The 23,995-nt window shown below is 39.5% G+C and overlaps 1 protein-coding gene across 8 annotated transcripts in view; it reads left to right on the top strand.

Moving 5' to 3' along the window:
• The window catches only part of LOC135207318 (AF4/FMR2 family member 1-like), a 215,855-nt gene that overhangs the window by 141,867 nt on the left and 49,993 nt on the right, over positions 1-23,995 (top strand). For 4 of the 8 annotated variants that reach the window (XM_064239013.1, XM_064239016.1, XM_064239015.1 and 1 more), the window contains one exon: positions 5,190-5,366. The exons of the other annotated variants lie outside the window; for them this stretch is intronic. In XM_064239013.1, the coding sequence (XP_064095083.1) occupies positions 5,305-5,366 (62 nt within the window). In that variant the 5' untranslated portion in view covers positions 5,190-5,304. The remainder of the gene's footprint in view (positions 1-5,189; positions 5,367-23,995) is intronic. 8 annotated transcript variants of the gene reach the window in all.

Below are 23,995 nucleotides of genomic sequence, written 5' to 3'. Positions count from 1 at the left end.
TTGGTAACTTTTCCCGTTTTCTCGTTAACGTTTTCCCGATATTATGGTACTTTTTCAGTCCGTAGTTTTTTCTTCTCAGGTCACCATCTTCTAGTATCTGTTTCTTCCACATTTTATGGTTTTGACCTTTTCCACCTGTTTTGTTTGCGTAATCTTTTTTAATACTCTGCTAAGTGTGACTGTTAATTAAGCCATGGCAGGCTATTCAATCTCTTTCCCTCTGTATAAGAGTAGTAAATAAATCAATTAAATAAAAGGGCCAAGGCAATCGTGTACTATTTTTTTTTAGAAGTTACGTGACAGTAGTTGGATAAATGAATGAATCAATCATTACAAGACAGCTTCATGCGCACGCATTGGAATACATTTCAGGAATAATTGGACTTTTTCTCCTTTGTTTTTCATAATCTCGGAAAGATCGTCTTTCTGACAAGTTAATGATGGAATTAGTTTATACCAAGGCGTCCTTGAATTTTTTATTTTGAACAATGCGCGTGCCTTGGAATGTGTAACGTTTCCTCTTGGTTATTATAGCTTTTTTTATGGAGAGAGAGAGAGAGAATTATTATTATCGTTATTATTGGAGTAGAATACCAAGATTTTGCAACCTTAATTTAATTGAGCCAAAACTATTATGTATTCTGGCGTTGTTTCCTGATTTGTTAAGTCAATGTAACTTTTCTAAATGCTTGCAGTCACAACTCTTTATTACCTCTTTGTGAAAACCGTAATCATCATTCTCATTTTTGGTACAGAGATAGTAGGCAAAGGTAGTAGCAGTTGCACGATGCTAATATTGCACGTTTTCAAACCTCGTAAAATTACTAATACGTAATTGCTACAAAGTCTTGTGAGAGAGTTACGAGGAGTTACAAGGATTAGGATGTCCCAAAGACTTATTAGTGCATCCGAGGAGACATCGTGTGCTCAATTGTCTCTAGGAGCAGGTTTTACTGTTGATTCACAGTGTCCTCCTAATGATTTTGTCTAGCTTTCTTTCCTTTTAAATTCTTCCACACTGTTGCTGTTTACAACTTCTGGTGGCAGTTTATTCCACGTGTCGCATATCTTGTATGTAAAGAAGTTCCCACAAAGAGAGAGAAGCTCCTCAGTGGCATGATCGGTATGGTTTTGACCTGCAACCTCGGTGGCCGCGAGTTCGATTCTCGGGCATTTCACCAAGGGGTTAGAGATGAGTATTTCTGGTGATAGAATTCACTCTCGACGTGGTTCGGAAGTCACGTAAAGCCGTTGGTCCCGTTGCTGAATAACCACTGGTTCCATGCAACGTCAAAACACCATACAAACAAACGATGAGAAGAGAGAGAGAGAGAGAGAGAGAGAGAGAGAGAGAGAGAGAGATATTCAGGTATTGGGGGAGGGGGGGGAAGGTGTGAACCCCAGTCTTGATGGAGGGTTATTGAGTACACACGGTCGTCTGGCTGGCAAGTAGCGGTGTGGCATGGTGAGAGAGATGGGTATTGGGTGTGAGGGGGGGTTCTGTTTTTATTGCGGGGTAAATTGTGATGGTGTGTGTGTGTGTGTGTGCGCGCTCTCGAGGAAAGAGGCGGTGGCCCTGGTATAAAAAGATAAGAAAAATTTATTTTCTTATGTTAGACGTCGGCACTGTAATGTTATGTTGGTTGGAGGTAGTGATGAAGAGAGAGAGAGAGAGAGAGAGAGAGAGAGAGAGAGAGAGAGAGATAATGTGGCATCATGGGAAGGGCGTTGTGGGAGACCATGCCCATAAGAATTATACACTAGGAAAAATGGGCTTTACAATGGAGAGGGTATTAGTGGGGCTCTTACTAGTTGGTGTACAAAGTTTTACTTGAAGACCTTTGGGTATATCACTGTATTGAAAAAGTGAGAAAGAGAAAACGTGACTTATTTGGAAACTTGCACTTCGTTAGCAAACAAAAAGTTTTATAATGAAGTAAACATTTTAGTTGCCGACTTGATGAGTAACTCGCAGACTTTGCTCGTTATTGATTTCTTTATTCCTGTCCTTCTTGAAAGATTAAATTGAATGAGTAAGGGTTTCTCTGGGTTGTGTGATGCCAGTGATGGTAACTTGACCGAATTCTCTACGGCAGTGGTTTGCAACCTGTGGGGGCGCCTTCCCCCTGGGGGGTCTCGAAGGACTGCCGATAGCATTCAGAAATTCAATATACTGAGAAAATATTTCAGATATAAATATGAAGTTTAGTTGTATAAATATATATGCTGTTTCAAATTCTATATTAAGGAATTAATTATTAAACAATTATAAAAGATAACGAAAGTAACGTTTTTCAAATATGAAAATTGTACTAATTACACTACACTGTGAAGGTAAGCTAATACATTATATATATATATATATATATATATATATATATATATATATATATATATATATATATATAAAATATTGTGAATTATTGACATGTTTCGACTATGCCAGTAAATTACAGTATTTAAGGAGGTGGGGTTGGGATGCGCAAAGAATGTGCCATTCAATGAAGGGGAGGCGAGAATTAGAAAAGGTTGGAAACCACCGCTCTACGGGGTAAGGCTAGTGGAGTTTCTCCTTGAGAGAAGGCTGCAACCCCGACACAACAGTCCCGTTAGACTGCTGGGAAGGTAGCGGACATCTGCAGCTGTTGGCTTCTTTTTTTTAAAAGAGAAATTTCACAGTGAAGAGTCTCTCTCTCTCTCTCTCTCTCTCTCTCTCTCTCTCTCTCTCTCTCTCTCTCTCTCTCTCTCTCTCTCTCTCTCTCTGTTGATAGACAGTGTTTTTATTTTCACTGTTTTTGTTGTGGTGACTTTGTTGTAAAAATAGGTGGCGTCGATGCCATTTGTGCTTGTCAATACACACCTCGTCTGGAGGAAATTTTGGCATTGTTTTGCTCCTGTGCAAAGCTCTGCAATGGTAGTTTCAACCTTTCATGGATAGGGATGCTTTTAGGAGGGAAGTTGGTCGGGATATGTTGGGGAGAAGTATTGCCTTGGCAATACTTTCAGAATGCTAAACTCTCCTTATTTATCAAGTTGGTCCTTGGATTTTTTTTTTTTTTTTTTTCCCACAGTGCAATACTCATTCATTCAGTTAAGTGGCGCTGACTTTATTTTCAATGGAAAAACTCACGGGTATTTCGCTATTATTGTAGGGATATTTGAAGGTACGGGAGTCCGTTATTGCTTATAAGCTGAGAGAGAGAGAGAGAGAGAGAAAGAGAGAGAGAGAGAGAGAGAGAGAGAGAGAGAGAGAGAGAGAGAGCAAGCAAGGTCCAATGAAGGAAAGTGCGAGTGTGTCGTGAAATGTTTTAAATAATTTTGTTTTCTCCATTTTAAACTTAAAAAGAAATAATTATATGGTAGAAGATATGTTACTTGAACATTTGATGAAATTTCCCTTGGCTTACACCATGGAATTGGTTATTGAATGACTTTCATCCAAACACCTGACATGTTCAACGAACACCTATGTAAATGTTGTCTTGAAGCTGTTTCTATAGGGTTAGATGTTAGTGTAAAATCTAATTAAAGTGTTATGCTAGTTTTAGTCATGTATTTTATTGATGCATGTTTATTTTGTGTATTGAAGTGGATTATTTAATGTGTATGCGTAATATATACATACACATATATATTTATAGGCCCTTGTTAATTTGAAAGTTTTAGGTTGTTTTGTTTTATAACCCCATAGTAGAAAAAGTTTCGAGTTTGATACAATCGTGCCCAAAAGTGATGTCACATGGTGTCAAAGGGTTTTTATTCAAAATCATTAATTGGCAACTGACCATGCTGCATATTTATTTCTTTTCCGGATGTGAAAAAATATGTAACAAAAAAGTTAAACCGTGACGCATTGCCAAACTCCCAGAAAACATATACAAAACATTTCCACAACTGTCGACCAGCCAGGGCCGATGCTTTCAACAAGAATGTCTTTATCGAATCGAGGTGCAGGTGTTAAAGTTAGGTGTTTAGATAACAGTCGAGGAAAAAATAGCTAAAATTCCTACAGCAATACGAAAATTTGGCCAAGGGGCGGGGGCGGGGGGTTGCTTGAAAAGTGACAGGCAGACAGAACATCTACGTTTTTGTTGTGGTGAACCTTATGCTGTATTTTATGCATTTTTTACCACTTGTTTTGTGCAAACCATTCGTTTTGTGTTCCCAGGCCCATATATGTCACAGTTTTGGGGGCGGGGTATGGTCCAAGTGGGGTTTGGGGGGTGGATGTGGGGGTTTCAAATCGAATGAACCGTGGCAAGAGGATCGATTAATAATAATAGTAATAATAACAATAATGAATCATATTGCACAAATATGCTCACGCAACATTCATTACAAACATCAAATCTAATCGGTATCAATCACAGAACACACAAACGGACATGGGTGTCATCATTGCGGTATTACTGATTTATTTCTATATATTATATTATATATATATATATTATATATCTATATATATATATATATATATATATATAATGTAGTATAGTGTTAACAATTTGTCAGGTAAGGGAACAGAGTTGCGTAGACCGTGACCATAGTATTAAAAACAATTATTTTTTTCATATAATTCTGAAGCTATATTTCTTCATTTCAAAAATTCTGTAGCGGCTGCCATATACTGTTGAAGGAAATATAAATTTGGATATCCTTTCCAAGCAGCAAATTGTTTGCGCTGGCAACACTGCCAACCTCGCTACTCCGTCTGGTATCTGTTCTTTGAGATAAGCAATGGCGTTCTTTGTCGTAATGAAAGAACTTTAGTACTAAAATCACCAAGTTTATGAATGATACTTATAACGTAAAAGAAATCTTATTTATCTATTCGTACATAGAACAGTTAATTTTAATTTTGAATTCGTTAACTTGACGATATTTTGTACAGCAGGAAATAAATAAATAAAAAAATTAATACTATTTGGCAACGTACGGCTGATATTTTGGACGATACGTAAAGAATGTTGTTGCACCATTCATGGACACCACTGTACTACTCTTTCTTGTGATTCGTAAAGTTATTAATGGTTGTTTTATGCACACAATACTATTAATTGCAGTAACATGCAGTATTCTTGTAAGAGTCATTGACAATCACCACTGATAGTATGTAAATGTGTTTGTTATGTTCTGCTACGTCAAGACATCCTGTCAAGTTGTAATTGCATCATATTGTGTCTTTTTAGGTTGGTATGCCTGAACGTTCTCGCGGGTGACCAAGCAAGTGACGACGCCACCTTGGCTTAATGTAGAGTGACACCCCAACCTGACTTAACTTGACTACCCACAACATTACTACACATGATCAACAAGTCTACGCTTCTGCGACACACGACCGATAGACTGTCAACTGTCAAATCAAGGTAATCATTACATCACATCCTGTGTGATCTTGTATCTTTCGTCTGTAACTTCCATTCCGTGTCGGCAAGTAGCCTAATGTGATAGGTTAGCTAAGTGGTAGCAGTGGCATAGTTTTCCTTGTAGGCCATACAATCTCTCTCTCTCTCTCTCTCTCTCTCTCCGATTATGTAGTTGTAATTGTGAAGTTATGGTGTTGTAAATATTTAGTCATTGTTGTAAATGTGATTTAGCATGTTGCAATTGAGTGTGTATTAGTTAGTCCCCTCCAGCAGTGTGTTTATAGTTAAGCCCGGAGAGCAAGTCCGCGTCATTACATTGTATGTAATTTCCAATATTACGGAAAATAGTGGATATATATATATATATATATATATATTATACGTATATATATAGTATATATCCTGGATTCTTATGAGCCACTTCAATTTTTAATCTACTCTCAACTTGCACATGTTATAGTGGATGCAACTCCAACGAAAAACCATCATCTTATTCTAACATCGATTTTTTATATATAGAAGTAAGTATCAAATTGGTTGCAATATATAGCAAAGCCCTAACTCTATCTGTAATGATGGTATATATATATATATATATATATATATATATATATATATGTGTGTGTGTGTGTGTGTGTGTGTGTGTGTGTATGTATGTATATATATATATATATATATATATATATATATATATATATATATATATATTTATATATTATATGTTATTATCATTGCCGTACAGGGGTTTAGGGCTTTGCCATAAATTGCCAATGTGATATAAACTTCAATAACAGAAGTAGATTTGAAAATAACATGGTGTTTCTGTGGCTTTTCAACCATTGTAGTTATAATATGCCTGGTGTCCAAATATAATTCATGTCACAGTTTCTGAAGAGGTATCTCTCTCCATTTAGTCAGTTGGTAGTAGCTGGCTGCACTTGAATGTATTAGTTGGTCATGAAGATGGGTGCATGAGTGAGCAAGCCGAGTGGAGGATGCAATCGGGAGCTCTACTGTGTTGAGGTGCTCACATCTTGTGTACTTTATACACACGTGTGCAGCTGAGTAAGACGCACTCAGCTGCACACTTCAGTGGTCACGCTCTACTTTTTCTCTCTCTCTCTTCGTATTGCCTCGTCTTAGTCGTTTAAATCATGATAGTCGGCTTTCTATTTAATTCTATGTTGCTTCTCAAGTATTTTTGTATGTATAATGTTCGATGACATCTCGGTTGTAATTGAGAAGGTAAGCATCTTTGGGGTGTCTTTGTATTCTTTACGTAGGGCCATTGCACAAGATCTTCATTCCTTTTTTTATTTAATTTACTGGACATGGAGACAAAGCATTCGAATAATCTTTTTCAGCACAAATTCTCTCTCTCTCTCTCTCTCTCTCTCTCTCTCTCTCTCTCTCTCTCTCTCTCTCTCTCTCTCTCTCTGACAGCAAAACCAGAAAGAAATAATGGATGGAAACTAGAACTCAAGAGAGAGAACGCATCCCATTGTGGGAACTTCTTTACACACAAGATATGTGACACGTGGAATAAACTGCCACCAGAAGTTGTAAACAGCAACATTGTGAAGAGTTTAAAAGAAAGTTAGACAAAATCATTAGGACACTGTGAATCAACAGTAAAACCTGCTCCTAGTGAGACATCTTAATCCTTGTAACTCCTTGTAACAAATTTGTGGTTTCCCATGATGGTGCACCTCGTAATTATGATATAGTATTATTCTGCAATGAAACTGCTCTATACATTTGATGGCCAGATTCCTAACGTGTTTGCGCGTTGTAAGACCACAGGGTGTTCAGAAACCAAGAAGGCGTTTACGTATTTACTTGTTAATACAAGACTGTTCACACTGTCGGTGCCATTAAATTATTCACTTCCGTGTTGGAATTGATTGAGAACGTCGATTCTGATTGCGCGCGCGTATGCGCGCTCTAATAATTGAATTATTTATCCTAACCGGTCTTTTTGCTGTACTCTTCCTTATGGTCGTATAAGAGAGAGAGAGAGAGAGAGAGAGAGAGACATTGATGATGGCCATGGCGCCTAGCTTGTCACTCCGCCATTCTTCCTGTGCTCCTCCTCCCTCTGACCTTCCCCTACCCCCTCCTCAGCCACCCCCCCCCCCCCCTACTGAGAGTCGTCGAGCTGCACCGCTGCCTTCATCATCCCTTGGATGTCACATGCTACGGCGATGGCATTTTTACCCCTGAGCCTGGACTCCAGCATTCAGACCATCCTGCCGTCCAAATGTGTAATAGGATTGCCGTTTCCTTTCACTCCTGTTGAACGCCCCTCTCTTCTCGGAAGTAGTTCGTATCAGTAGGGTCTTCAGCCATTTCAGTCAGGGTTCGTAATTGGCTACGTATTGATTTGAACATAATTACTAATTCAGGTGTTCTTGTGTTGGGTTTGCTGAGATAATTCTCTCTCTCTCTCTCTCTCTCTCTCTCTCTCTCTCTCTCTCTCTCTCTCTCTCTGGGGGATGAAATGAATGATATGAACAGGTAGTTCAGTCCGTTGTGCCATTGGTAACCTTAGTATAGAAAAAGTTGAAAAAACAGTAGACAAGTCGACTGGTGTAGGAGATTTATTCTCTCTATCTTCTCTCTCTCTCTCTCTCTCACAACATCGTACAAACCACGAAAGAAATTTATCTAGAATAGGTTTAGGATACATGTAAAGTAGGGACTGTCTGAGTGGAAGATTGAAGACACACTTTTAATTGTTTTGTCCTTTTTTTCATAGCACTCATAAAGCGAATCGGTAACGTGTACGTGTTAGGTCTTGTACTAAATAGGTCAGATAGAAAATAATACCCAATTATAGAAGTTCTTGTCTCCGAAGAGAATTCCCAGCACGAAGGGTGAGGGTGCCTTGAATGGTGACGTCACACGACGTGAGTCATAGTGTATTTATTGAGGCACGATGCCTTTTAGCCAGCCGGCGCGTCCTTGTTTGTAGGCGGTCATGACTCTATCGGAAGAAGAGTGATTGTGTGTGTGTGTGTGTGGGGGGGGGGGGGGGGTGTCTTGCGCGCACGTTTGATTGCAAAAAAAAAAAAGTAGGGAAGAATATGATCAATTATCTTTATTTGGAAAAGTAATTGTTACCTCTTCAAGATTTCTTGAGAACACCATTGTAACGTATTATGTTACTCTGGTGATGTAGCTTCCGAGTTTGGTTTAATTTTTCACTGTGTACTGGTATTTTTCTAATTGTAAATTGTAATAATACTCCTTCAGTTACTTGACAACCTACTGTGATACCTTTAGGGGTGCTAGTGTCTGGCATCGCCCCGATTAAAATTGCTACACCACCTGTCAGCCTCATCGGGCCTCCTGCAATATTTCCATGTTGCCTTAGTCACCGAACTTTCACTAACCAGTCATGCGCCGCTGTCTGCGAAAGTTCTTATGCTTACGGGACTTAAATTCTCTCTCTCTCTCTCTCTCTCTCTCTCTCTCTCTCTCTCTCTCTCTCTCTCTCTCTCTCTCTCTGGCAAATTTCCACAATTTACCACCAAAGCCAATCTGGTGAATCATAGGTATGTATGTGTGCGTGCGTGCGTGTGTGTCACTGCTGCAGTTGGTTACTATATTTATACAGCTTACTCAGGTGGTAGGTTTTATTTAGCTTATTAGATCATAAAGGAGATTCAAATTTAATTGTTCCCTGGCTTCTGTCACGTTTACACACACAAAGATAATTGGATGTAGTAAGTAACTTTTTTTGTATTATTATTTTTTTCGCAGCGAAATTATTTTTTTTATACAGAGAAATCAATGTGAGAATTGACGTTATCTACACAAGAACCGTCTGATACTTTTGGAATAAAGATGTTGATAATGCAACAGTTACATAGTAAACCCTAAGCAAATGTTTCACAACATTTGAACCGAATTTCACTTGCTCTCTCGTCGCGTCGCGTGGTGGTGTTGCAGCTACGGCGACAGAGATTTTCATTATTTGTGGTTTGCAGTTGGAGATGGCTGCGCATGATGGACGGGACCCCAAAGCGACGATGAATAAATGAGTTCTTCCTGAGGATCAGCATTGCTCGCTATCTTCTTGACTTGGCCATTAAATATTCACGATGTAGCTTCTCTCTCTCTCTCTCTCTCCTCTCTCTCTCTCTCTCTCTCTCATGGATGTTCATCTAGACTCCTAGAGCTTTTAATTGTACGTGATAGATTTTGGTTTGTGTCGTTGTGAACATTGATGGTGAAGGCAAAGGTGTCCTTGTCATGTGGGGGTTGGGGGGGGGAGTTCCCGCTCACGGCCAATGAATCTTGCCAGTGCAAGAACTGTTCATCTGTTCTTCCTTTCAGAGATCTTTCCTTTGTAGGATAGTTTACATTTTTGAGTAAACTCTTGATCCTTGAATTGAATATATTTCTTTTTTATGGAAGTGATTGTAAAGAAAATAGCCTTTGATCGGTATGGTGCTGGCGTGCCACCTCGGTTGCCGCGAGTTCGATTCTTGGACATTCCACTGAGGGGTGAGAGATGTGTATATCTGGAATAGAAGTTCACTCTCGACGTGGTTCGGAAGTCACGTAAAGCCGTTGGTCCCGTTGCTGAATACCACTGGTTGCATGCAACGTAACAACACCATTCAAACAAACAATGTTATTCCTATAACATCCGAAACGCTAGTTCCATTGGTAATAACGTTTTTTCAAACTATTCAACAGGTGTAATATTGCAGTAATGTAATATTTAAAGTTTGTTCTGGAATGTAGTTAATGTTATGAGTATCTCTTTACCTTTCGCAGAAGAAAAAACTGACAGCAGTATAAAAATGTGTGTGAGTTTACGGAACTGTCAACTTCTTAATGGAAATTGGTCTGGTATTTGAAATTGGCTGGATTAGGTAAACCAGCTTTTATTTTTTTACATGTGATATTTCTATCTATACATTAACTCTCTCTCTCTCTCTCTCTCTCTCTCCCCGGTATTCCGGTAGTGTTGTAACCTTTATCATGTCACATCGTTTCATGCATATCAGCGGTGTTTATCGTACAGTTTTAAATGTTACATTAAAGCTGTAGGTGTTATGTGTGTTTATGTGCGCTCCCGCATGTGTGTTTGTGTGTGTGTGTGTGTAGGATCAACATCGTCCGCTGAGTGATTGTGAAAAAACCAGTTTAACAGGGACATGGCAACTTGGTTGCGAGAAGTCGGTGTTCAAGAGTTAACGGTGGCTGTGAAGGGTCGTGCTCTTGGGGGGAAGGGGGTGGGGGATTGGGTAGGGGTTTTGTCGGCATGTCTCGGCAGAAATTGGGTTCCTGGCTGAGGGAGTCGGGGCAAGGGGGGGGGTGGGGGTTGTTTTTTGTTGGGGGAGGAGGGCTTGTAGTACTAGGGTGAAGGTGACTCGGGAGGTAGTAGGACCCCCGAGAGTAGGACGTTGTAGGACATCCCCACTTGAGGGAGGAGGAAAACCCCGGGGAATTTTCATCAGCGGACTCACATTGGGATTCGTTTTCCTACTCTTCTGTGCCTGATGAAAAGGCAAAGGTTTGCAAGTGTTATCGGTAAATTGTAGTCACTTCCGTGCTCCAATTATAGGTATGTCGTCACTGAGGTCATCCAGGTTCTCCTATTAAGTAGTTCGAGGTAAGTAAGGCTAGGAAAAATACAAATGACCAAGAATTTGTGACGTTTTGTACAGAAGTACACTTCTGCAATGGTGTGCATATGATAAAAAAAAAAGGGGGGGTAAGAATAACGTCGGCAACTTGTGCCTGAAGCATTGACTATTCTAGGGAAGAGACCAAGTGATATTATTCTGTGAGCTTGGAAATTACCCACAGGCCATAATAACCATAGATGTGGGTGTGCGTCACGTGAACAGAGACGGATCCTAATTTTGTGGTCAGGTTCAGGAGAAGCCTTTGTTTACAGCGATAAGCTTTTTATGTTATGAGAGGCCCCGTAAAACTTCCAGATTATTATCTGCTCATTCTCTCTTCTTCTTCTTCCTCCTCCTCCTCCTTCCTCTCCCTCGGGAAGTTCTTAAAGGGAAAGACCTCTTATAATAGGCTTAAGCTCCAGTGTCATTTAACCGTCTTCCCCCTCTCCTGTCTGCGTAAATCTGGTAAGGTTTGGTCCAGCATCTGATCATTGTGGTATATTCTTGATGAATTTTGTAGTGAATGTACCGTATGAATGAGGTTTATATATATATAATATATATATATATATATATATATATATATATATGGATGAAATATTAGATGTTTGTATCTGGGATGGTGGCCCAATTACCATGTTGTGGTTCAGTCTTAAGAAGGTTCGACACCCTTTTTTTTTTTTTTCCCTTTTTTTTTTTTTGTAGATAGCAGCCAGCGGCGGTCAGTATTGACTGACCTTACAGATGTCCTTGACCGGTGCTGTGTTTCAATGGGTCAGTAGCTGGCGTTTGTTTATGCGGCCAGGAGCCGTGATTACGGCTGTGATAAGTTCTGAGCGAGTCGAGGTGAAGCAGGTGTTGTTATGGTCTCTTGGCTCCTTCCTTCAACAGCCCAATCCTATCACGCGCTGCTCGCGCCAAGTCCCGAGGGTATTCATCGTAAGTGGGTTGTAACCTCTCTGTTGCTATCATTGTAGCGGTCTTGTCCTCCTCTTCTCCTTCTCACCCCCCCCCCTTTCCCCTCCCCCGCTCCCCACTCCTAATAGTCTACCGGGACAGTCCTCCCTTCTGGGTGTGGAGAAGTTGCTCCCACCACTTTGAGGTCCCAGTGAGCTGGACGTTAACGTAATGTGGTGCATGAGATGAAACCAGTTTTTAAAATGATATCTCTCTCTCTCTCTCTCTCTCTCTCTCTCTCTCTCTCTCTCTCTCTCTCTCTTTCATTATTTGTTTAATATTCAGTTGAATAATTTAAAAAAAATCCTCATAGTAGCACGAGTCTTCAAATGGAGTAACAAATCCACGGTTATGTAATTTTAAATATATGTACATTTACATAACCGTGGATTTGTTTCTCCTTTCAGTTGAATGATAACTTTCTGTACTGAGACCAGAGAAGACAAACTATTCATTTTTCTTAGTAAAAGCGGAATTTCTTCCTTTTAGAATGTGCTTTCCGGGTTGCAGCATTCCACTGTGATCTAGTTCACACTGGAACCTTGTTCCTACTCTTATGTATGAGTATTGTATTCTCTCGAACAAAATCATCATCGTTAAATAGAATTTAAAGTTTTGCAATGTCAAAATTATGATATCAAAATTTCAAGTGAGGTTTTCATCCTACGCTGTAAAGGAGGAGACCTTTTCACGCTTTAATTACAATGGATTCATCGGCGGATGTTTTTAATCTAATGATCTCGGTGCTACTCTGATTTTTCCCAGTAAACCTGAGCGATAAAATCCACATTGATGCAGGTGGGAACAGGAGCTCATGAGTAAACAGGTAACTTATGTAATTGTGTCAATCTAAGCAGCTCTTCTTATCATGTGTGCCTGGTCACGGAGCTATGGGGAACACTGCTGTTTTTGTTCGGCCGTGCATTATACCAGCTGCAGTTTTTAGTAGTTGCTGCATTTCTACTCTTACAAAACCGGGGATCTTTCCTAGGTAGTGGGTGGCCCCCATGGATTTTCCGGGGGTCTATATATATATAGACTAATTCTTGGGTCTTTATCATTATGATATTTACAGTGTTTTTGTTTGTTTTTAAGGTAAAATCATCAACCGGATGGTACTACGTACGCCGCAAAGGTGGACACATACCCGTTAAAAAGATCCCAGCAGGGTTATCAAATGATGCAGTTTCTCCGGGGTCATAATTCTATGACCTGTTTATTGTGCGCGCGCGTGTGTGTGTGTATATATACATATATATAGTATATATATATATATATATATATATATATATATATATATATATATATCTATCTATCTCGTATTTTATAGGTAGGAAAGATTTCTGATTTTAAAACGGTTTTGATATTAGGTTCAGTTTACCACCGTTGCTTTGCTGACTGCTTTGTGAATTTTGTGCGTTCTCTCTCTCTCTCTCTCTCTCTCTCTCTCTCTCTATCAAATGGACGGACAAGATCAGGGCTTGAATGAAATCAACTAAGTAAAGTAAACCACTGTAGAATGGAATGCCCATATGTGAAAGAGTTGAGACTAACAGAAACTTATACTTGTGTGTGTGTGTATTATATATATAATGTAAGTTTAACGGCCTTTAAAATTATCATGGCTGGATCTTTTAACTGTAACTTTATAGCCTCGTTTATACATGGGAGGCCGGAATCAATAAAGCTGGCCGAAAGGTTGTAACACAGGTTTGCAGCGAAAGGCAGGGAAGCCCTCTGTTACCAGGTAGTGTGACAAGGCAGCGGTTCAGCAGAATGTGCCAGCTGATTGATGCTGCGAAGTTCAAGCTTGCAATAGTTACTTCTACGCAAAAGGTCGTGCTGACTGACAACGCGTGATTAGATTTTGGGGGAGATGTATGTGTGTGTGTGTTGGTGGGGGGGGAGGAGTGTTTGGTTTGCCTTTTCCGAACACTCTTCTTCTTGGCTTGTTGGCCAGCGAGCTACTAGTTTAGGGAGAAGGTTGTCGTTTAGAAACGGTTGTGCATAAACACAAATTCGAGTTATGCTATTGATGCCTTTCTGACAGTTTTCATTATCCAACGAATGATTTCGATATGAAAAACAAGCGTCATGTGTCGATATGAAAAACAAGCGTCATGTGTAATGTTACACCAAGTACGGTATAAGAGATCCCGAGTCATTAATTGTAATGTAATTGCGTCAAGATTGATACTAGGTCTCTCTCTCTCTCTCTCTCTCTCTCTCTCTCAGCAGTTTCGATAAGTTGAAAATTAATGAGGAGGGTTAATTAGGTGGAATGGGAGGGTTTAGCTGCTTACAATACTGTGTTAGATATTAGACTATCAATCAGTAACTATTAAAGACAAAAACAACGAAGTTCTTAAAACACCAGCATGTAGCTTCCTATGAAAGCCTAATGGCTTAACAAGTTTAAGGCAGCACTGAAACCAGAATGAACTGGACTTGTTCGTTGTCAGAATTGTCGTGGATGTTACTTCAAAAGATAAACAAACGTATTCCTTTCCGGTAGGTTTACCGGCTGGAAGGGAAAAAGTCTGCATTCTGGAAGGAAAGAAATGACGTGTGACTGTCGTTATTTGGAACAAAACTAAATAGCATAGTGTCCATTCAGTTGGTAAAGATTCCTCAGAAAATGATAACGATACACTGTATTGAGAGTGGGAGAATGAACCCCATCTGTTTTGACATCAAATTGGGAAAACCTGTCGGCGTTATTTTCACTCCAGCCTCTGTGTCGTCGAGGACAATGTTGACGTACTTCGAAAGTGAAGCTAATTGGCTGAGAAAAGGCTTAGGGGTTGTCAGTATCGGTAAAAATACGTCGGAATCTTGAAGTAGCAGTTCTTTGTCCATACTACCTGCCCTTCGTCAGGTAATAACGGAGTAGGTATTGTAGGTGATTTCAACTATTAATTCAAGTTCTTATAGTGTAAACTTTCAATTCCTTCCCTTCTGGATCTCGATAGTGTACTTGAGGCTGAACGATGGTCGATGATTCATATGTGGCTATGAACACTAGCGTCACAACATCTAGGTTATTGACGCCGTTGCAACGATGAAATGAACGGAGGTTGTGACGTAACTCCAGGTATATTTAGGGCGATACGCCATATGCCTCTTTAGGAAGTTTATGAAGCCTTATATTGGGCTAGCTTTGAGGAAGCTGTCTTTAGGGACCTGGGAAATCTTATCTGTGGACTACTCGTTCACATATGTCGTACACTCACGTTTATCATTTTCTTGAAGAGGAGCTGGCAGAGGTATTATTATTAATTGAATTTGCAGTTCTTAGAAAGCAGTTTTTTTTTAATAGATTAGATATCATTTCACTCATGTTTATATACATATATTACTAAAAGAGAAATTCAAGTTTTGCTATTGTGTAATTAGTCAGATTCGCCTCTAGGGAGTCTTATAATAATTTAGAATGCTATTTTCACTAAAAGCAATCTTCAGCAGTTTCGGTGGTTTTGTGATCATATGTTGCAGCCGACGTTCGTTTTTGTAGTCGATAGTAGCCACCGGGACCTCTCTTAACTAGACGATTTATGTAGTTACTCAGTGACCGTAATTGTCAGGTTCAGAAACCTAATATTCTAAGTAGGTAGGTTTCTTTAAGGTTCTTGATTTTAATCTAGTACGATTTTAGTTTTTGTTTCATTTTAGTTGTCATCATTTGATGATGATAGCAATGGCATATATAACGCAAACTATGTCGACACAATGGTGACGTACAGATTTAAACGGTCTATTCAAACTCCAGAAATACCCACGAGTCAAAACCAGTCTTCGGTAATAATGAAATTTTGTCTCATCAGTGATAACAACAACATGGAAAGAGAGATACCTTTCTTTCTCATTGATGAGTGTTTCCTGGAAGGATAGGTAGCTGCTGGAACGAAAAAGTCTCCTAGTCTGACATGGCTATCTGGTTGTCTGCCTTTCCGTATATGGAAAGGAATCGGTGCCCATTCCCAGGTTGACAGGATCTGTCACTTGGACTTGGGGCTCTGGAAAGCGGACATATATATAGATTTATTTCACTCTTTGTGTTGCAAGAATTTGTCTGTATGTATTAGGAAAAATATGAAGAGAAAGAAACCATGCTGAAAAGGCAATTAGAAAAATGAGGCCAAAATTAACCTTAAAATGGACCTCTCTCTCTCTCTCTCTCTCTCTCTCTCTCTCTCTCTCTCTCTCTCTCTCTCTCTCTCTCTCTCTCTCTCTCTCTCTCTCTCTCTGGGTGTATAGGAAGTTTCTAGGTCAGTGACCTCGAGCCATCTTTACAGGCCTAACTGGGTCAACTCACGTTGTAGCTCGCTTGTAAAATGACGACATTTTGTGATATTTGGATATGACGAGTGGGATTAATTTAGTCTTGCTTATCTTACAAACTTGGTAAGATAAAACGATTTGGGAAAGCAATTAAAAGCGAGAACTCAAGACCTTGTGAAAAATATGTACCATCCAGCGTCAAACCTGGACACCTTTCTCTTAAGCTCCACCGTAAAACTAAAACTGCAGGTAAATCCTCTCTACTTCAACACATATCGAATTGTAATCTGGTTGAGTATTCTCATTCGTAGTCTGAGAGCTGGGAGTTGTATATATTATGTCATTCACTACTAATCAACCAGTACTGAATTGAAAGTGAAGTTTGGTCATTTCTTGGCTCGCATTCCAGGTGACCAAATTTTTTTTATGCAACTCATCAGTTCGGATATCCTAACGGAGAGAGAACGCATTCCGAGTTATTTCTTGCACCTCGTATTCGGCAGAAAGTGCCGTCTGACAGCTTGTCCAAATAACCAGTCAAATGACGAAATACTCTTTGGAGGGCTTCAGCGAGGTAATCCCATACCCTAAGTCTCTCTCTCTCTCTCTCTCTCTCTCTCTCTCTCTCTCTCTCTCTCTCTCTCTCGTGTTTTTGTAAGCGTCTCTACAATAAATTACCAACTTAATAGTAGAGACCCCTGGCCAGATTGTGTCTATATGTTTGTATGTGTGCATGTTTGTTTGTTTCTGTATGTAAAGTAAATTCAGTAATTTACGTAATGGAAGGGTTCACAGTTTCAGATGGCTTGCCTGTTCCCAATTCTGTTTTGTAAGAAATTAAGGAACTCGTTCCCCAGAAAATTGTGTATATTGCATGATTTATTGGGGTAGGTGATTATATTTTCATTTCCAGAATAGAAGAGGATAAAAAAACATACTTATAATTATATAATGTTGAAAATCGAATGGTTTTATACACTCTCTCTCTCTCCTTGTTGACCTTATTGTATTGGCCATTATTTTTAAGGGGGAAGGTGGAGAGGTGGAGGGAGCCCCTGCCCTGCCCTGCCCCTGCCTAAGGGGCGAAGTTCTCTTTATGGTTGCGAGGATAGAGGTTCTTTTTGAAGGAGTGTTGCTCGTTATTTTTAATACATCCCTCTCTCTCTCTCTCTCCTTTTTACATGACAATATCACTAGCTGGACCTGCCCCTCTTGGAGTCCGCCTGCTTTTTGACTTGTGAAGAAGAAATTAACCGTCATTAATACCAGGGAAGTGTAAAGGCATTCCTTCCCGTCTCAGGCATTCGGGCAGATATTTTACGGAACGTTTTCATTATTCCTTCGAACTCGTATGTTTTTCGGTAGGTAAGCTCAGTTAGAATTACATAAGCCCCACCTCGGTGGTCGCGGTTTCGATTCTCGGCCATTCCATTGAGGAGTGAGAGATTTGTATTTCTGGTGATAGAAGTTCACTCTCGACGTGGTTTGGAAGTCACGTAAAGCCGTTGGTCCCGTTGCTGAATAACCACTGGTTTCATGCAACGTAAAAACCATAAAAAAAATAAATAAATAAAAATAAATAAATAAAATAAATAAAAAAAAACAATTACATAAGTTTGAAAACTATTATTTTTTTCCCTGTTCGGTCCGTTTAGCCCTAAGAAGGGGGATCCCGCTCATATGGTTCCCTTTCGTGTGGGTGTGGTTGGTTTTGCAAGAACTCTCATTCAAGGTAAATTGGTTTTTGCTGTCTTTGCAGGCAGCTTCCTGTCGTATTGTTAAAAGTTAAACCTCTTCGCTCTCCTCGACTGCGAGCTGTCTGTCCCTATCCTTGTTTGTCTTGGCGACATCTGTCCTTTCACCCTCTAGAAACGAGCCCTGATATTGCTTCCAAAAAAACCTAGTGGTTCCCACCTGCCATATTGGGAGTTAATCGTTCCAGAAACCTGATTCTTTTAACACATCGCTGCCTATAAGACAATCTCCTCCTATGGGAGTATGATTCTGGATTCACCCCCTTTTGTACAGCCTCGTTCGGTTATGTCCTCCGCGCTAGAATTGAAGGATTTCTGTTTTTATCGTGGTCCGGCCGACGTGGAAATCGATTTGCTTTTGCTAGAACTTGTGTGTTGAAAACATCAGGCCGAGCTTTCCAACGCCAGGTGTTGCGTTTATCCACGAATTTTGTTCGTTCACACTTCCCATCTGGCAGAGCAAAGCATCCCTGTCAGGTGCTGCTTAGTGCATGTAGTTAGGCGTGAAGAGAAAGTACGGTGAATGAGAGAGACGAGACTTCGATTTTGTCTACCCACTCATTTGAAAACTAATAGTATTGTTTTTAAGACGGGTTCTTCATGGCGTCTTATTTTCATATACTAGATAGATAGATATATATATACATATATATATATATATATATATATATATATATATATATATATATATATAATTATATTTATGTATATATGTATTCCACCTTTTAGAGGGTTACGTTAGACGTGTTAGTCTTCCTGGCAATTTGTGTTGTGTTGGTACAAGAGTAATGTTATTGTCTCAGGCGAAGGCCAAAATGGATGTCCTGAAGGCCAGTTGGTTGGTATGTTTGTTCATATGGATATCCCTCATTTAATGATAATGGTTGGTTGATGTGAAGTTTGAGGACAGGTAAACCATGGAATGCATTAGGAACTCGGCTAAAAGGTTAGGAGGAATGAGAGATCTGCAGAAATAAATGTTATTTAAGAGGTAGTAAAAAATGAAGCCTTTGGATAAATTTGGTTGAAATGATGGCATTTTAGAGTGTTATAGTCATTTGGAAATGATTAAAAGAATTGGATAGTGAAATGACTTGGGAAGGAAGGGAACGAAAAATTGAAATGCGTTTGTTTGTTGGATAGGTGTCATGGGGACGGCAGTGCCATAATTTTTTTGTGTTCAGTAGATTATAAGGAGTAGTGCTGTAGAATGGTTTTTGCGCGACATTCAATCATAGTTTTTATTTATTTATTTTTTTACGTGTGATTCTACACGCACACACGAGCTGTGTTTGGTTAACAGACAGACAGACAGACAGACAGACAGACAGACAGACAGACAGACAGACAGACAGACAGACAGACAGACAGACAGACAGACAGACTGACTACTTTCTCGGGAACCCAGTCCTCTTACTCCACCCTCCCTCTGTACACACATATTCTCGATGAAAGTACAGCAAAGGCTGTAAGCACTGGTTGATGCTGTAAGGTGTTGGCTGGAGAAGCAATCATTTCGACATGTATCAGTCACGCAATCCTGTAACGCCTACTTCACCTTATTCCAGTATGTACGCATGTATGCATATATATATATATATATATATATATATATATATATATATCATATATATATATAGGTTGTTATACTAACCGAGTTCGTTCTTAAGCACTTTTAAAGTATTCTTACTTGTTTGGTAGTGACTATTTGTGTAATGATGGTTTGCTTGTTAATGGCTTTGACTCTTTGTTTTGAAGAAGTTTTTTGTGTTCTATTTTTTTTATTTATTTTACTTCGTACCCCGAAGATGTGTAGCAACACACGAAAGCGCTTGGTACCTGGTCTTTAATTTTTCACCTTTCATGTGGCTATTTACGATACGTATGATATATATATATATATATATATATATATATATACATACTACATACATACCATATATATAATGTATATATGTATCTGTATCGATGTATCAAGTTAGTTATCAGTATTAAGGTATTAGCAAAGCAGTGCTTGACTGAGTAGTGCAGGACGAAATGATTGCCTCTCCAGGCATCATATCAATATCAGCTAGGGAGGGGAAGGAGAGGGGGGAGGGGGGGGACGTTTCCCGTGGAGGTTATCTTTGCTATTCGACTACATATTACTCCCACGTCACGCTCGAGGACTCTCCACCACTCATAATGATCATTTGTGCATCGGAATTTCTGCCTTTTACTACGAGATCAATTTCTTGAGGTCTTTGTTTTCTCAGTCTTCATTGACATCATTTGTACCGATTGTCACTGTTGGATTTTTCTCTCTTTTCTTTATTTTTAAATTGTAGCGTGGTGGTATGAGCTGGTATAATCCTTCATTCTGTGGAAAAATTATTCTTTAATTAAATTTCCCGGGAAAAAAATGCTATCTATATATATGCCAAAGGTCAGGAGGATCATTTCTGCGGTAGTTATTTTCAATGGACATGTGAAACCGTTGAAAAAACACGAAGGATTAAATCTCAGAAATGTGCATGGCGACGACTCGACAAGAAATCTAAAGGTTCCTTTCTTCTGAGCAAGAATTCCTACCTTGCTTCTGTTAATCTCGCATCCTGTGGATTTTTCGACCAATCTCTATTCTCCCGTTGTCCGTATAAAGTATCCGGCAGCCTAAAGGGTAGTTATTAATACCATTGTGAGAGGAATACTCTCTCTCTCTCTCTCTCTCTCTCTCTCTCTCTCTCTCTCTCTCTCTCTCTCTCTCTCTCTCTCATCCTTTTTTACCTGTGTCGTCTGGAATGATTTGATGCATATGTTATGTATTACGCAAAATAATTTAATAATTCATTGTGAAATTCAACCGTTTTTTTTCTTTAACGTTGGCTTCATGTCAATAAGATTGATTTGGCTAAACAAAGGGGTCGTATTATATTGTTTGATTTATACATTGACTCTCTCTCTCTCTCTCTCTCTCTCTCTCTCTCTCTCTCTCTCTCTCTCTCTCTCATATCCGGGATTATGTGGGCATATCTATTAAAAAGAACTTTGCATCTGTTTCTACTGAGCAGTGAGTTGGTGGTACCAGTTGTTAGTCGACCGTTGCGGGTTGCAGGGTTTTGGGGGAAAGAGAGAGTGGAAAAAATGAGCAAGATATGAATGGTCATTGCTCTGTTAAAATTCATACCACCTAAACGGGAGGGGCTGGACGAGGTGATCCTTACCTACCCAGGGTGAAAATCTCTCTCTCTCTCTCTCTCTCTCTCTCTCTCTCTCTTCTCTCTCTCGTGCTACCTTGTGTGTTTTGAGTGTAGGGGTTAAATTGTGGTATTTGTGTGGTTGGAAGGGAATGTAAAGGAATTTGTAGGCTGTTGTAGGAGTGATGAGTGTGATTTAATAGGACGATATATAGGCAGCCAAAGAATTTTTTTGTGATTTAATAGGAAGATATATAGGCAAACTAAGAATTTTTTTGTGATTTAATAGGACGATATATTGGCAAACAAAATTTCTGTGCGTTTTGATAGGACGATATTTATGCAAACAAAGAAAATTATTAGGAATAAAAAAAAAATCACATGAATAGCTACAATTTTATAAGGCTGATATCGATTAGCGCTCTTCGTCCGTGTTGATACATCATTCATTATTCATACTCGTGCATTGCATTACAACGTTTGCATAGATACAGAGCATTCCACTCACCCTGTGCATTTTTCCTCGTGTTCCGAAGCTCCCAGTGTGTGTGTGTGTATATATATATATATATATATATATATATATATATATATATATATATAGTATATATATATATATATATATTGTGATTAAATACTGAAGCCGAGGAGAGTGACATGTCATTGATTGTGTTGCAACCAGCCGCAGGCGCCGCTGCAGCTTTCACTCTTGCAAGCCTCCTCCTCCGCTACACACACACACACAAACACACACGCACACATACATGCACACGTACGCTCACTCACTGTCTGGGGTTAGGGGCGTGGCCACCCACCCAAACACCTCCATCACATCACCACTGCCGCTATGACTACCTCTACCTCCTCTCCACTCCACTACTCAGGAGGAGCAGGTGGAGAGAGAGAGAGAGAGAGAGAGAGAATGAATTTTGTCAGGAAAAATTAAACGCTTTTGAGAGAGAGAGAATTTTGTAAGAAAACATAAACGCTTGAGAGAGAGAGAGAGATAGAAAGAGATTTAATTTTGTAAGAAAAAAATAAACGCTTTTGTGAGAGAGAGAGAGAAAAAATTAATTTTGTAAGAATTTTGAGAGAGAGAGAGAGAGAGGGGACGAATTATAAGAAAAAGTTAAACCCGCTTTTGGAAGGGGCGGTTGCAGAGGACCACGGGGAGATCTGGATTTGATGGGGACTTAACCAAGAAATCATGATATTCTCGTAGCTGCTTTGTTGACATTGGAAATTGGTTGCAGTGAAAGAAGGATGTCAGTCACATACATTCTGATATTGAAAATAAAGTGGTACTGGGAAATTCCGTCAATGTTAAAACAAATACGATATCATGAATACTTACATGTCCTTGTATTGATTGTAAGTGGCATGTGGATACATTGAATGTACAGGTAAATATTTGGTCGTTTTTCTCTGTGTGCGGGACAAGGGATGACTTGAATATCTGTCATTTATTTATGTTAGTGTATGATAACAACGTTAGTTACTAAAATTGGTACCTCTCTTTAGTTTTCTGCAAAAGAAAACTTTTGAGAGGACTTTTTGTCTGTCGGTCCAGCCTCAGATCTTAAAAAAAACTACTGAGGCTAGGGGGCAGCAAATTGTGATGTTGATCATCCACCTTCCAATCATCAAACATACCAAATTGCAGCCGTCTAGCCTCAGTACTTTCTGTTTTATTTAAGGCTAAAGTTAGCCTTGGTCGTACGTCTGGTACCACTAGAAGTACCAACAACGTTGTCCATCACCGAGACCGAGCTGTGGCCGAAAGTTTCATGGGCCTTGGCTGAGATTTTCATACAGCATTGTACACTGTACAGAAAACTCGATTGCGCCGAAGAAACTTTGGCACCTTCTTTTACTTGTTTGTGAAAGCACTAAGCTGTTCTGTAGCTGCCTGGGGCGATTTGTGACAGGAAAAGTTAGTGTCGTTGGAGGATTAACTTTTGCTGCTCCAGTATTAAGATTATTTTCTCCCGTTCCTAAATGTTTATCGTATAATTTTTCCAAATAAGTGAAGAAGTGAATGATTCCAAGGTTTGGCGAAGGTTCGAAATTGAGTCTGGATCCAGGAAGCAAAGTCAAATTCAAGACTTACAAATTGAAAGGGTTTCGTGCTTCATGGAATATCTTATCACTGTTCTTGTTAGTGACAATATTGGAAAACGCCTCTCAAAGGTTTACTCAGAAAGAGGGGGGGGGAATCTTGTCTCTGGATACCAAGAATCACTGGCTGGTAATTTCCTCGAAGAGATGCAATACTGCCTAGATTGAGTATTACAAAGTGAGAGAAGAGACGACTACTGAATATACAGAAAATAGCCTCTTTTTATGGAGAAACTAATAATATATATTGAAGGCACGTCATAACTAAACCTGGGGACCGGTCTGCCAAAAGATGTTTAAATTAAGTGCAAATCATCTTTTGACACCGGTTTAGCGAGACTGCCGAAAGTTAGATGACCAGCATTTTCTATGAAGTTACTGTTAGCGTCCGTATATGAATTTGGGGTAATGACGACAGCGGTCCCCCCTGGAGGTTGTTAGTGCCGTTCCTCATTATTAAAGTGTTGAGCAGCGTCCCTTCCTCCCATAGTTGCTCTTTGTAGCCTTTTGCTTCCTTTCCCGCTTCTTTTTTTTTCCCCATTTTGGTGTCCTTTTTTCCATTTTGGTGTCCTATTTCCCCAATTTGGTGTCCTTTTTCCCATTTTGGTGTCTTTTTTTCTCATTTTGGTGTCCTTTTTTCCACTTTGGTGTCCTTTTTTCCCATTTTGGTGTCCTTTTTTCCAATGTGGTGTCCTTTT

The sequence above is a fragment of the Macrobrachium nipponense genome, chromosome 32 (assembly GCF_015104395.2).
Source record: "Macrobrachium nipponense isolate FS-2020 chromosome 32, ASM1510439v2, whole genome shotgun sequence".
Classification (NCBI taxonomy): Eukaryota; Metazoa; Arthropoda; class Malacostraca; order Decapoda; family Palaemonidae; genus Macrobrachium; species Macrobrachium nipponense.
This window is presented reverse-complemented; position numbering and strand designations above follow the sequence as displayed.